General features: G+C 37.1%; 1 protein-coding gene across 3 annotated transcripts in view; it reads right to left on the reverse strand.

Annotated features, from left to right (window-relative positions):
• LOC117500741 (basal body-orientation factor 1-like) overlaps positions 1–13,825 on the reverse strand; it is a 30,102-nt gene that overhangs the window by 14,161 nt on the left and 2,116 nt on the right. For all 3 annotated transcript variants that reach the window (XM_034159506.1, XM_034159507.1, XM_034159508.1), the window contains exons 2-4: positions 4,015–4,071; positions 2,640–2,892; positions 2,494–2,559 (exon numbers count right to left, since the gene is read on the reverse strand). In XM_034159506.1, the coding sequence (XP_034015397.1) occupies positions 2,494–2,559; positions 2,640–2,892; positions 4,015–4,071 (376 nt within the window). The remainder of the gene's footprint in view (positions 1–2,493; positions 2,560–2,639; positions 2,893–4,014; positions 4,072–13,825) is intronic.

A 13,825-nucleotide genomic window follows, 5' to 3' on the forward strand; every position in this document is an offset into this window, starting at 1 on the left:
AAGCCGCTTACTCCAATTAAGGGTCACAGGGAGGCTGGAGCCTATCTCAGCAGTCATAGGGCATGAGGAGGGGTACACTTCAGACAGGACGCCAGTCTGTCGCAGGGCCACATATACACAAACAAACACATTCACACCTGCACGCACACCTATGGACAATTTAAAGTTTTCATTCCACCTAACCTGCGTGTCTTTGGATGTGGGAGGAAGCCGGAGCACCCATAGAGAACCCACCAAACACTGGGAGAACATGGTAACTCCACACAGAAAGCGCACAGGTGGGAATCGATCCTGTGGCCTTCCTGCTGTGAGACAATAGTGCTAACCACTAAGCCACTGTGCTGCCCCCAAACTCAATTAAGTTCAATTATTCACATTTTGTGGATTACAATTTATCCCGTCACAAATTTATTTAAACATGATTAACACTTTCAAGATTGCTGACAGTGTTCTACAGTGTTACTTTTACCACCATTTACACCCAATTTCAGGTATCGGAAATCTCCCTAAAACTGCACTACGATTTTTGACTAAAACCAAAGAGTTCATTCTCTTTGACGTTTATGAAGTCATTCAAATAGTCATATTTCAAGACAGACCTTTTTTTTTTCCTTAAAATGACAAAAAGGCTGTGAGCAAAATGCTTTGAAGTCACATCTTTAGAATGAGGCACATCAGCTTGTTTCAAGTTGCTCCAGACTGACTCGTTTTACTCGTCAGAAACTTATTGGGTCCATTTAACCAGCATGAAGTAAGAGTGGTAGAAGATGAAAAACAGCTGTTTGCACGTTGTGTTAAGCTACTTAAATATGATGTCACTTTGATAGTTCAATCAGAAGCACGAGAGGGTAGTGAGGATAAAATACAGTAGTGTTCAGAATAATAGTAGTGCTATGTGACTAAAAAGATTAATCCAGGTTTTGAGTATATTTCTTATTGTTACATGGGAAACAAGGTACCAGTAGATTCAGTAGATTCTCACAAATCCAACAAGACCAAGCATTCATGATATGCACACTCTTAAGGCTATGAAATTGGGCTATTAGTAAAAAAAAAAAAAAAAAAAAAAAGTAGAAAAGGGGGTGTTCACAATAATAGTAGCATCTGCTGTTGATGCTACAAACTCAAAACTAGTATGTTCAAACTGCGTTTTTAGCAATCCTGTGAATCACTAAACTAGTATTTAGTTGTATAACCACAGTTTTTCATGATTTCTTCACATCTGCGAGGCATTAATTTTGTTGGTTTGGAACCAAGATTTTGCTCGTTTAAGTGTGCTTGAGGTCACTGTCTTGTTGAAACACCCATTTCAAGGGCATGTCCTCTTCAGCATAAGGCAACATGACCTCTTCAAGTATTTTGACATATCCAAACTGATCCATGATACCTGGTATGCGATATATAGGCCCAACACCATAGTAGGAGAAACATGCCCATATCATGATGCTTGCACCACCATGCTTCACTGTCTTCACTGTGAACTGTGGCTTGAATTCAGAGTTTGGGGGTCGTCTCACAAACTGTCTGCGGCCCTTGGACCCAAAAAGAACAGTTTTACTCTCATCAGTCCACAAAATATTCCTCCATTTCTCTTTAGGCCAGTTGATGTGTTCTTTGGCAAATTGTAGCCTCTTCTGCATGTCTTTTATTTAACAGAGGGACTTTGCAGGGGATTCTTGCAAATAAATTAGCTTCACACAGGCGTCTTCTAACTGTCACAGCACTTACAGGTAACTCCAGACTTTTTAATCAAACTACGCTGTTCTTCTGAACAATGTCTTGAACGTCCCATTTTCCTCAGGCTTTCAAAGAGAAAAGCGTGTTCAACAGGTGCTGGCTTCATCCTTAAGTAGGGGACACCTGATTCACACCTGTTTGTTCCACAAAATTGACGAACTCACTGACTGAATGTCACACTACTATTATTGTGAACACCCCCTTTTCTACTTTTTTACTAATAGCCCAGTTTCATAGCCTTAAGAGTGTGTATATCATGAATGCTTGATCTTGTTGGATTTGTGAGAATCTACTGAATCTACTGGTACCTTGTTTCCCATGTAACAATAAGAAATATACTCAAAACCTGGATTAATCTTTTTAGTCACATAGCACTACTATTATTCTGAACACTACTGTAGGTACTTTTCATGCAGCTAACGTAATGTAAAGTGATGTTGGAGTATGGAAGTGTGACACGTGATGTATTTGTTTTTTTGCAACTTCAGACTTACATTAGACCATGTAAGTCTGAATGTGGGGTTTGTTTTCTTGTTTTACAGTCTCTTCTGTTTGCTTCTTGTTCTCTCATAACCGTCAGCATAATTACACAGAGCCCAGCACATTTTTAGGATGCTACAGGTTTAAGCTACACTTTAGGCCCAGTAAATGACAGCAGTAGCGTCAGATTATGCCACACAAGCAACTTCTTGGCATGACGTTTCTTTTTTTGACACTGTAGATCGTTTCTTGTGGCTCTCTGTTTAATGACCTTACCAGTCTCTTTTGTTCTTCCTGTGCAAGCACCTTCTGGTTTCTGAGGCTCTCCTGCAGCACACTGATCTGTTAGAAATGAAGGACGGTTGCGTTAAATTCTGTTCACCTGAGCTGCTTTGCTCGTTCACATGCATCTGCTCCCCCACCTTCTCTTCCTTCTGAGCGTCCTGGTTTTGGAAGAAGGTGATCATGTCGATGGCGTCCTTCTCTACGCGGTACAGTTGATTGGTGAGGTCTTCCTTCGCTCCTGCCAACTTGTGGCAAGTCTCCCGATACTGCAGAAGCGACTGCTCGGTAACCTGTAACTTGACCTGCCAGATAGCCGCGTTGACCTTGGCCTTTTCAATGTCCAACCCTTTGGTTGCTTTTGACTCTTGTTTGCCTTCATTCTTTAATTTTCTGCAGCAAAACATACAGGATGCATAATATTTCATGTTAATATACAGTAGGTGGTCTTATCCTTGGTGCAACAAAGTGTGTCTACGCGCATTTGTGCAAATGATCTTTTGAGAACAGTGTAGTGTTTTTTGTATGAGAGACATATTGATCATTGTGGGCACATTATCTTATGGAAACACAAGAACATAGTGTGAACAACTTCTATGTGCTGTCTGCATGACTTGCGTAGTTTGTGCACGTAGATTCTTTAACATGCACCTTCCCCATATCTCATGCATCTTCACACGGATAAGGTCTAACTTTACCACGGTAAGTCCCAAACATATTCAGTGACTTGGAAATGATGATATATTCTTGCCCCTATTTGTCTAAAAGTGATGGTTTGTAGTACATTGATCAACAATTACTGTAATGTCTATTTTTGTTTTAAATTACACAATATGAAAGCATTTTTGTTGTTCAATAATTTTTCTCTTTATTTTTTACATATTCTGATTAAACAAAACTGATTAATTTGTATTTATTTACAAACATTTTAAATTCTGCATATATAAGTATCAATAATTTTTTACCAGGATTATATGTTACTTTTGCCTTGGTGTTACCTACAATTAAAATATACATATAAATTTACATTAATAAATTAACCGTAGAAACAAGCTAAAATTCTCTGTATTGCAATGGCTCCGAATATTTAAGCACTTCTTTTTTTTCATAGATTGTAAGTTGAATCATTTGGTTTTAATATTTGGTTTGGTTGGAAAAAAATTACATGCTACTTTAGAAAGCGTTAATCTGTTTTTGGTATATTTGCAATGTGCTCTGACATTTTATGAAATCAGTTAATGGCTACAATTGATAACATCATTTATTAATTTTGGAAAAAAAACCTCATTTGATAATGGAAGCTTATACTCTGTGTTCCATATTACACATTTAAAATGATTTTAGTGAAAGATCAGGAGTGATGTAATACATTTTGTACACAGATGTGCAGCTGTACTCGGGAACCTTTTAGAAACTTGTTTACCATTTTGACTTCTCAGTTTCTGTTCTTATTGTATTGATTAACATAAAGCGTACAATTAATTACACAAATGTTGAGTTAGTTTGTCAACTTACCCGGCTTTCCCCTTCTTTACCTTTGAAACTTTCTTCTTGGGCATCACGTTGGTGGAGCTAAAATGGGAAAAAAGAAAGTGATTAAAGAAGTTTAACTCGATAGTCTCTTCCTGTTAGCTGTGTCTTCGTATTCGGCCCTGAAGCTTTTGTTTGGTGTCATTGCCATGGTGAGGCTGTAGCTCAGGTCAAGTTTCTCTGCTACAAGAACCAACTCATTGTACACTTGATGACGGGTTCAGGCTTTTATGTAGTCTTGTTGCATGAGGAATTGCACTAAATCTAAAGCTGCTAAACTGGGTAATTTATTCAATTTGGGTAAAAAGAATTGGGAGTTATTATAAGTTGTTGTTATAAATTATTTAAATTTATTTTTATAACCATGTTAAAAATGGTAATAAATTGTAAGATACAAAATTTCACTCTATTATATTTGCACCATGATGGTACCTCCTCTGAATACAACAGAACTTGGTCCAGTGTGAACTCGGCCCAAGGTGTGAACCTGACCCGGGTCTACCTCAGTTCAAGGATTACCTCGGTCTGGGGCTACTACTCCATTGCTTATGTGCTAATATTAGCATGATTTAGTAATACTTGTGATTACCTCTGCCAGCAAAGTTGAGAGGAGGTTGTTTTCACCCCTGTTTGTGTTTGTGAACAGCCTGTAACCCACAATTTTTCATATATGGTGATGAAATTTTTTACAGAGGATTCATATCCTGATGGGCAAGAACTGATTCCAGTTTTCAAGGCCATAGGTCAAAGTCAGGAAAAATCTTGGAAAATTGAAAAAAACTGTGTCCTTTAGTAGAGCCCGACCAATATGGATTTTTTGAGGCCAATGCCGATAATGATATTTGGATGAAAAAAATGCAGATAATCGATAATTCGGCTGATTTGCCGATAGCCGATAAATCAGCCGATATTATTATTATTATTTTTAAATGAATAAAATGTTCTTTTTTGAACACTTAACAAAAAAGGCATGAGCTAAAAGCTGAAGCTTTGTCCTCATATTGATTAACTTTATAACAGAGAAGAATTTTCAAGTTCAAAATATGCAATTGGAGCAGTTAGGGGGCTATTCAAACAGGCCAACTAGTAAGATATCACTCCTGAAAATGATCTTTGCCATATTACGTGAGGTAAATCTGCCCTACGATTGGATTTTGGAAAACCATGTGACGGAGAACCAATTCCGATTGGACACTCACATTGCGTACGTCATCACACATCTTCTATGAGGAGTACCAAGATGGCCAAAAGTGGATCGAAACTCAGCGGAGTTAACTTTTCAGCAAAAAAATAAAAAGTAAGTCTCTATCTCATATCATTAAAAAGTTATTTACAATTTAGTAAAGCTTAGTCCCAGTCGGTGAACCCCAGAGGGTTAATGGCGAATGGCAGTAATTCCCAGAACCCTTCTGGATGACCAGTGAATCTGAATGTAATCTGAATGAAACTGAGTTGAACTGAAATGGGAGAAATGTGGGGTGAATGTAATCGCAAAGTTATTACAAACAACATCCTTATAAACTTACATGTATGCTTTTGTCAGCTGATCAGTGCGGTGTGATGGCGAACTACGGGGGCCGGTGATGAACACATTTAAGCAGGGGTGTAAGCAGCTCTCAGTTGAATGGAGTCAGAGCTCCATCTACTGGACAAATGATGCAAGGACATTTTACATTGCCGACACAAACATTATTTCAGTAACTGTTCTGTTTATGACAAATTACCGGCATTCTATCGGCAAAATTTCGGCAATAGTGATTACTTTGAAAAGGGCTTATATCGGCCAGCTGATATATCGGTCGGGCTCTATCCTTTAGCATTGAACAAATTTTCAAAAATTCCTAACTGTCAAAAAAAACACAGAATTTCATATTTGAGAGTGTTATGTAGGATGGTATCTTTTATTGACTGACAAAGTTTGTTCCAGATCTGATCCAGATTACAGATTTTGTGACCATTTAAATTTAACATTAAATCCCCCATGTAATGTATATTTTACATTATATCTTAATCAAACGTGCCCAAATCACTCGCATATTTGAAAGTGAGGTGCAGACTGGCACTCACTATCACCTGACAATGTTTGATCTGAATCTGATCTGGATTGTCAATTTTGTGGACATTTTAATTTAACATTGAAAAGCCCATTTGATGTATATTTTGCATTATATCTCAATCAGAAGTGTCCCAATCACTCTCATTTGTGACAATGAGGTGCAAACTGGCACTCTCAAGGAAGAGTATAAGTTTGATCCACATTTGAATCCGTATTGAGGATTTAGCGGATATTTGATTTTAACATTGAAAAGCCCTTTTGAGCTATATTTTGTATTATATTTTAGGTTATGAAAAGCCACTTCTACAGGACTTTGACCTTTGAAAAATTTTTCCAAAGGTAAAAATTGGACGCTAGTGTTGGCGGAGGTTTGCGCTGTACGACTGCAGTGCTCTAGTTTCTACTAACTTAGCTTTGCCATTATGGGAAGGTTAAAAACACAACAGTGGGTTAATACCAAAGTGTTGGGCGTTCTATGGAATATATGTGCATATCTATTTTTGCATATATTTTAGGACAGGGGCCTAAATTCAGTACTAATAAGTATTTGATGTGTGCTAGCTGGCAGCCATCTTGTTAACATGACATTACGTGATGTATTTGTGGTTATGTGTCTAAAGAAGCTTGTGACTCAATGAAAATGAACCTGCTTCCACCAGCATTTGTATTTGTAGATGTAATACTTTGCCTGGCAAGTTATTTATCTGGTAACACTTTATAATGAGGGTATAATAATTGATATTAGTTAATGGAGTAATAAGACTGTGTTTAGTAATAATTTACTAAAGGTGTGTTAGTTGATGCAGTAATACGCATTAATTAAGCCTTAAATGTGTTTCATAGTAATTTGTGTTCAGTAAATACCTTCATAAATTAAAATGTAAAAATTAATACGTTAGCTAACATGAATGCCCTTAGTAAATTTGCTAATTACTGTTAAGTAATTGATGTTTAGTTCATTCATGATCTATCCTTATTGTAAATTGTTACATTTGATTCTATATATGACAAATTAGCTCTGAAACAGGGAGTTGACACTGTTGCAGTGTTAATTCCTGTTCCACTCAACACTTTGACTCTGGAGTGACACGGAATGGCCATCTTTGTCCCTTGGCTTGTAATTACAACCTTCACGGTCTGAGTTCTATCTAACGGGTTCTGTTTCCACACGAATCTCCTCCCACATGATGACATGAGATGTATTTGAATCCCAAAAACGGTATTGTACAAGTTGTTCTTGTCCCCATGGGTGTTTTATTTTATTTATTTATTTACTTGTGCAAGAGTTATGGGAAAACCACTTGGATCTAAGTACATGGTTTTGGATTACATCTTCAGTGAAGAACATCCAAAAGAAACAGTGTAAAGTTAGTGCTGGGCGTAATTCGTGCTCAAACCCACTGAATGCTTGCCATCATCTTGTTCTGCTTTCTGCACAAACCAGAGAACTTCGCCAGCCTAGGTTACCCGTCAGACAAAGACGTAGGCGCGCAGCGTGTTGGGTGTGGCTACTGTAAACTAGATCTTATAGGGTCATTCACTGCTCTGGCATCGTGAACAGAGCTTGAGCACTAAATTTAAAGGTAATTACTATGACAGTGAGGAGAGAAAAACTGAAATAACCCTGAGTTTTTCAAAGCTGTCATTATCATTGGAATTGTAATGACAAGGTTTGGGTCTCTTCAATAGACTTTTTGGGGTAGGACACCCACAAACATGGCATTCCTGAGGCTAACATTGCAGCATATTAATAATATATTGCACAAACTAGATTACAAAGCTGGTGCCCTATCTCATGCTTTATGGTTTCGGTAAGCTTGAAACAAGATACCAAAGGTTGCCTGCTGAACATGGTGTTTGAAATGTGCTGTGTCATGCCAAAGAATGGCACCTTCCACCGAAATATAGCACTGAACATACGCAGGAACATGGTTTTTAATTTAACATGCTGCATGTTAACTTTTGCAATCCCTTTCAGTTTTAAAATCAAATCTTACCAGACATTTCTGAAATGTTTTCTCCCATTGCATCATCTTGCAGCAGGAATGCAAATGTAAATCTGTTTTAAAAAATGTTAATTAAAAAAAACAAACAAAAAACACACCCTACAGGATTTTTTGCATCAGCTTGCTGTAAATCATTTTAATTTGAATAACAAATTTACCTGCTGCATTGAAAATGTGAATAAAAGAAGAGATAATTTAGTGCATTCTTGTTAAGATTAAAAAGTATGCCGTGTATTTCTGCAGGGGTTAACAAAGGTGAAAGTTATGAAACAATATGAAGAAACCAATTCTACACAAAGGTGAAATGAGATAAAATGTCAAAAGTTTAACTTTCTGTCGTTTCAACTTCATTGCTCAAAATTGAGGCAGTCAGTCAAATTTAAATGTCTTTCACAAGTATGATTTTAAAAGTTCAAATCTGGACAAATTATCACATAAGTGCCTAGTAAGTGAAAAATTAAACTGTTAATCTTTATGAGTTACAGTGTTTTATTTTCATTTTTTATTTCACAATTATGACTGTAAAGTCAACATTTTGCTTAATATCCCACAGTTACTGTTTTAGTTATATGTTCCACTTAGTAGCTCAAAATTTAGATAATTAGTTAAAATTAAAGTTTTTAACTAATATGGTAAGGTTGAAATCTTCACTATTTATCTTAATTGTTTCAACTGTTTATCTCATTATGAATTAAAGCCTTAATTTCAACTTTATTTTCACAGTTATGATTATGTAAATCAACATTTTACCTTAACCGTAACTTTACAAGTAAAATTTTCAATTTAATACCTCAAAATTGAGGTGATTCCTCAAAATTTCAATATGCCATAAGTTAAGTAAATTTTTAACAATTTATCTCATTATCAGTTAAAAATTTTTCAATTTTTCAATCTCACAATTGACTAAAAAGTCAACATCATCCCTTAGTTAATATCCCATTGTTATACCTTTTAAAAGGTTAATTTTCAACTTAACTCAAAAGTTTGAGCTAGTCCAAATTTCAGCTTTACACGTGTGATTTTAAAAGTTGAAATCTGGACTATCTCAGAATTGTTACTTAGTAAGTGAAAATTTCAACTCATCTCTAAATCAGTCTTAATTTCAATTTATTTTGCAATTTTGTCATGATACCCTATAACTTAACCTTGCTCAAAAGTAGATCAAAATAGAAATAATTCATAAAAATTCTAACTTTTTCAACAAGTACGATTTTAAAAGTTAAAATCTTAACTAATTATCTCATAATTATTACTAAGTGAAAGTTTCAACTCTATCTCATGAGTAAGAGTCATAATTTCAACTTTTTATTTAAGTTATCTCCATGAAACTTATATTTACCTTAATTACACCTTTTTATGACTAGAAAGTCAACATTGTCCCTTAATAACCCATAGTTATACCTTTTAAAGGTTAATTTTCAACTTAAAATTTTGAGCTAGTCAAAATTTCAACTTTACATGTGGAATTTTAAAAGCCGAAATCTTGACTATCTCATAATTCTTAGTAAGTGAAAAATTCAACTGTTTATCGTCAGTCTTAATTTCAACTTATTTCACAATTTTGTCATGATACCCTATAACTTAACCTCGCTCAAAAGTAGCTCAAAATAGAGAAAATTTGTTAAATTCTAACTTTTTTCACAAGTATGATTTTAAAAGTTAAAATCTTGACTAATCTATATTATTTCCAAGTGCCAATTTCATCTGTTTATCTTATTATGAGTAAGAGTCATTACACTTACACATTTTATTTCACAATTATCTCCATGAAACTTATTTTGGCCTTAATATACCACAATTACACCTTTTTAAAGTAAAAAAAAAAAAAAATTCAAATTTTTTCATCAGTATGATTTCAAAAGTTGAAATAATCTTGACTAATTATCTCATAGCTGTGACTAACAACGTTGAAATTGTGCTAAATATTTAACTTTGCAGTTGATATATCGTATTTATTTAATTAGCCAAGGTGTAGAACTTTAAATGGAATATGTTACATCAATTAGGATTTAGTCAATATTAATAAAACACTGTCCTCCATGTTTTTTCAGTAACGTTATCACACTGCAACCAGGACAACTGTGGGCACGAGCCAGTGAGAGGTCCTGCACATGTGCTTTGATAGGGGCAAATGACCATTCTGGTGAGCCACAAGATTGAAAAAAATAGCCACAGTATTTTGAAAAAAAGAAAGGAGGGAAAAAAGTTCAATATTTTTAGTCCAAATTACAGTGTTGGAACAGTGCTTTGCACAGTGGAGTGTCCTGGGAGTGGAATGGCATGATGGGTGAACACTGGTGCCAAACCCCACCCTCCCCACATTGTCCTCTCTTCCTGCACTCCCTTGTGCCATCTGCAGGACCTCTGCCCTTCCCTCACCCCAGATAGTGGACAGGCCAGCCGACAGCTCGGGACAATTTGGCCGCTGCGTAAGTTTTGTAAGTGGGGTCAGGGTAGGGTCAGGGTCTCTGCAACAAATCCACTACTGGACAAGCAATTTATGATTAAAATATCCCATCAGATTTCATGTAAAATGTCAGAGATGCTCTGTGGGATATCCCTGATGCTTTTGCATCCTCCACAGCCAGGAGCTGTGGGGCATGACACAGGAAAGCATGACACATGACGGCAGGGATTATCCCGTACCAACCACCCACCTAAATCGCAGAAATAGCCACTCATGCTTTTCATGAATTCTCTTTGAATTGTACTTTGCTGTCCAGATATTTTTCCCCTAGAAAGCCTGCGGTTAACGACAGCGATGAGTGTGTGTCGGGTGATTACTCACATTCTTTTAACTTTTATGTCAGCTTTACTGCAGCTCACAGTGGCATTTTCTGAAAATTACTGAAGGCTGCAGAAGATTTAAAGGGGTGATTAACGAATAGCAATGAACTAGCAGTGACATTTTTACACTCCACCAAGGATATACTGTCTTCACTTTGTGTTAGCAGGATATATATGAAAAATAAATAGATGAATTTCACTGAACACTTGTGGATGGTGCTTTAGATCACCTGTTATCTTAAAAATAGACTGAAATATTGTCTAAAAACTCAGGTGATGTCGTTAGAAACCTTTTTCTGGTTTCTCAGAAATAATCTGTTTGATGCATCCATTGCTTTAAATCAAAAAGAGCTGCTGTTTACACCACCTCCTCTCGAGAGAGCGGGGGCTGTAGCACAAACTGTGTGTGGGGGGGTTGTCTCGCAGTCTAAAATACAGTCCATCCAGAAAATATTCACAGCGCTTCAGTTTTTCCACATTTTATGTTACAGCCTTATTCCAAAATGGACTAAATTCACCCCCCCCCCCCCAAAAAAAAAAAAAAAAAAATTCTACTCACAACACCCCATAATGACAACATGGATTTTTATTGTTTTAATTTTTCCAAATTTATTAAAAATATAAAACTCAGAAATCACATGCACTTAAGTATTCACACCTTTTCCTCAATACTTTGTTGATGCACCTTTGGCAGCAGTTACAACCTCAAGTCTTCTTGAATATGATGCCACAAGCTTGGTGCACCTATCTTTGGGCAGTTTTGCACATTCTTCTTTGCAGCACCTCTCAAGCTCCATCAGGTTGGATGGGGAGTGTCGGTGCACAGCCATTTTCAGATCTCTCCAGAGATGTTCAATCAGATTCAAGTCTGGACTCTGGCTGGGCCACTCAGGAACATTCACATAGTTGTCCTGAAGCCACTCCTTTGATATCTTGGCTGTGTGCTTAGGGTCATTGTCCTGCTTAAAGATGAACCATCGCCCCAGTCTAAGGTCAAGAGCGCTCTGGAGCAGGTTTTCATCCAGGATGTCTCTGTACATTGCTGCATTCATCTTTCCCTCAATCCTGACTAGTCTCCCTGTTCCTGCTGCTGAAAATCATCCCCACAACATGATGCTGCCACCACCATGGTTCACTGTAGGGATGGTGCCTGTTCCTCCAAACATGACGCCTGGCATTCACACCAAAGAGTTCAACCTTTGTCTCATCAGACCAGAGAATTTTGTTTCTCATAATCTCAGGTCCTTCAGGTGCCTTTTGACAAACTCCAGGTGGGCAACCATGTGCCTTTACTTTGAGCTTCATGGCAAAGGCTGTGAATACTTACAGTATGTACATGTGATTTTTTTTTTTTTTTTAAGATTTTTATTTTTAATAAATTTGCAAAAATCACACATTTTTCACATTGTCATTATGGGGTATTGTGTGTGGAAATATGGGGGTTAAAATTTTTTTTTCATCCATATTGGAATAAGGCTGTAACATAAAATGTGGAAAAAGTGAAGCATCGTGAATACTTTTTGGATGCACTGTCAGCCATTTCAAGCCTATGTTTTACTCATGGCGGTGGAGTTTCTACACAAATGTCGACTTGTGGGATTTGGACGATGTTTAACATGAACCTCAAACCACATTTAACTGTACAGCAGAGTCAAATCTGGGAGCATGCGCTGGTGCTGCGCTTCACCACATCCACAGCACCACAGAGCTGCTTTGGGTCTTGGATAGCAACCACCCAGGCCAACAACCGGTCCAGTCCCACATCTCTAAAATAACCATCTATGGGTGATTCTTAGACTACGGGCACTTATTATGTCCTTTGATCATATTGTATGAAAAACAGAAAAAAGGGGAAATTTCACACTTTTATAGTTATCTTTACAATGAAAGTGTGTTAAGAAATTTGTTCTAGTAGTCTATGATGACTTTTTCACCTTTTTTCAGCATCATTATATGCAAATATTGCCATTTTGTGCTTGTCCCACACCCAGACTTTTGATCTTCAATGATAAAAATGAATGGTAAAGAAACGTTTTTTCTAATGTTTTAAAATATCAGTAAAATAATCAAAACATAATTGGGTATTCAATGTCATACAACTGTTGTGATTTTTTTAAACAAAATGTAGTTGTCCCACACTATTGCCGTAATTTCCACCACAACACTGTAATGTCCCTTTAAACAGTTTGTATGAAAGATTGTTTGGGTAGTTTCTATGGAGATAAACAGTGACATCAGAGCACATGTATATAGCGCCAAATCACAACAAACAGTTGCCCCAAGGCGCTTTATATTGTAAGGCAATGGTGTGGTGGAAATTACATTTACAAGGCCAATAGTGCCAGTAGTTAAAGAATCACCCCTATTTGTCACAGCCAGGTGAAAACTGAACATCCTTTTGGGCTTCTCTAAATAGTGGGGTCCTCAATACTGACACACCTGCATGCTGGATCATGCACAGAGTAATGCACCACATGGCCAAAATGTCAACCCTCCCTCACAAGTTGTCACCTCACTCATAACCATACAGTAAGACAGGTAGCACCAGGACCCTAAAGACTTTGACCAACATAGGTTTAAAAAAAATGTATAAATGTGAACCCCTTTAACACTGAAAGACAAGGTGTCCCCCCACCCTCACAATTCCTTAAACTCCTTAGAACTGGACCAGTGCTCATCCCCGGATATCGTACAACTACCACTGTTTGCCACAGTCCATCACACCTTACTTCCCCAGGCAAAGTCTGTAACCATTTACAGCTAGTGGACCAGGATGATGGAGATGAAGTGTCTTGTCCAAGGACACGGGTATCCTGAAGCACAAACCTGGAATCGCACCCTGGTCTGTATATTTGTAGTCCAACTGCCACCACACAAAAACACCTCCTTTGTACACAGATAGACCAAGAAAGTGGTAATTAGATTTTGAGTCAGTCCAGGAAAAGTC

Source organism: Thalassophryne amazonica, chromosome 19 (genome assembly GCF_902500255.1).
Source record: "Thalassophryne amazonica chromosome 19, fThaAma1.1, whole genome shotgun sequence".
Classification (NCBI taxonomy): Eukaryota; Metazoa; Chordata; class Actinopteri; order Batrachoidiformes; family Batrachoididae; genus Thalassophryne; species Thalassophryne amazonica.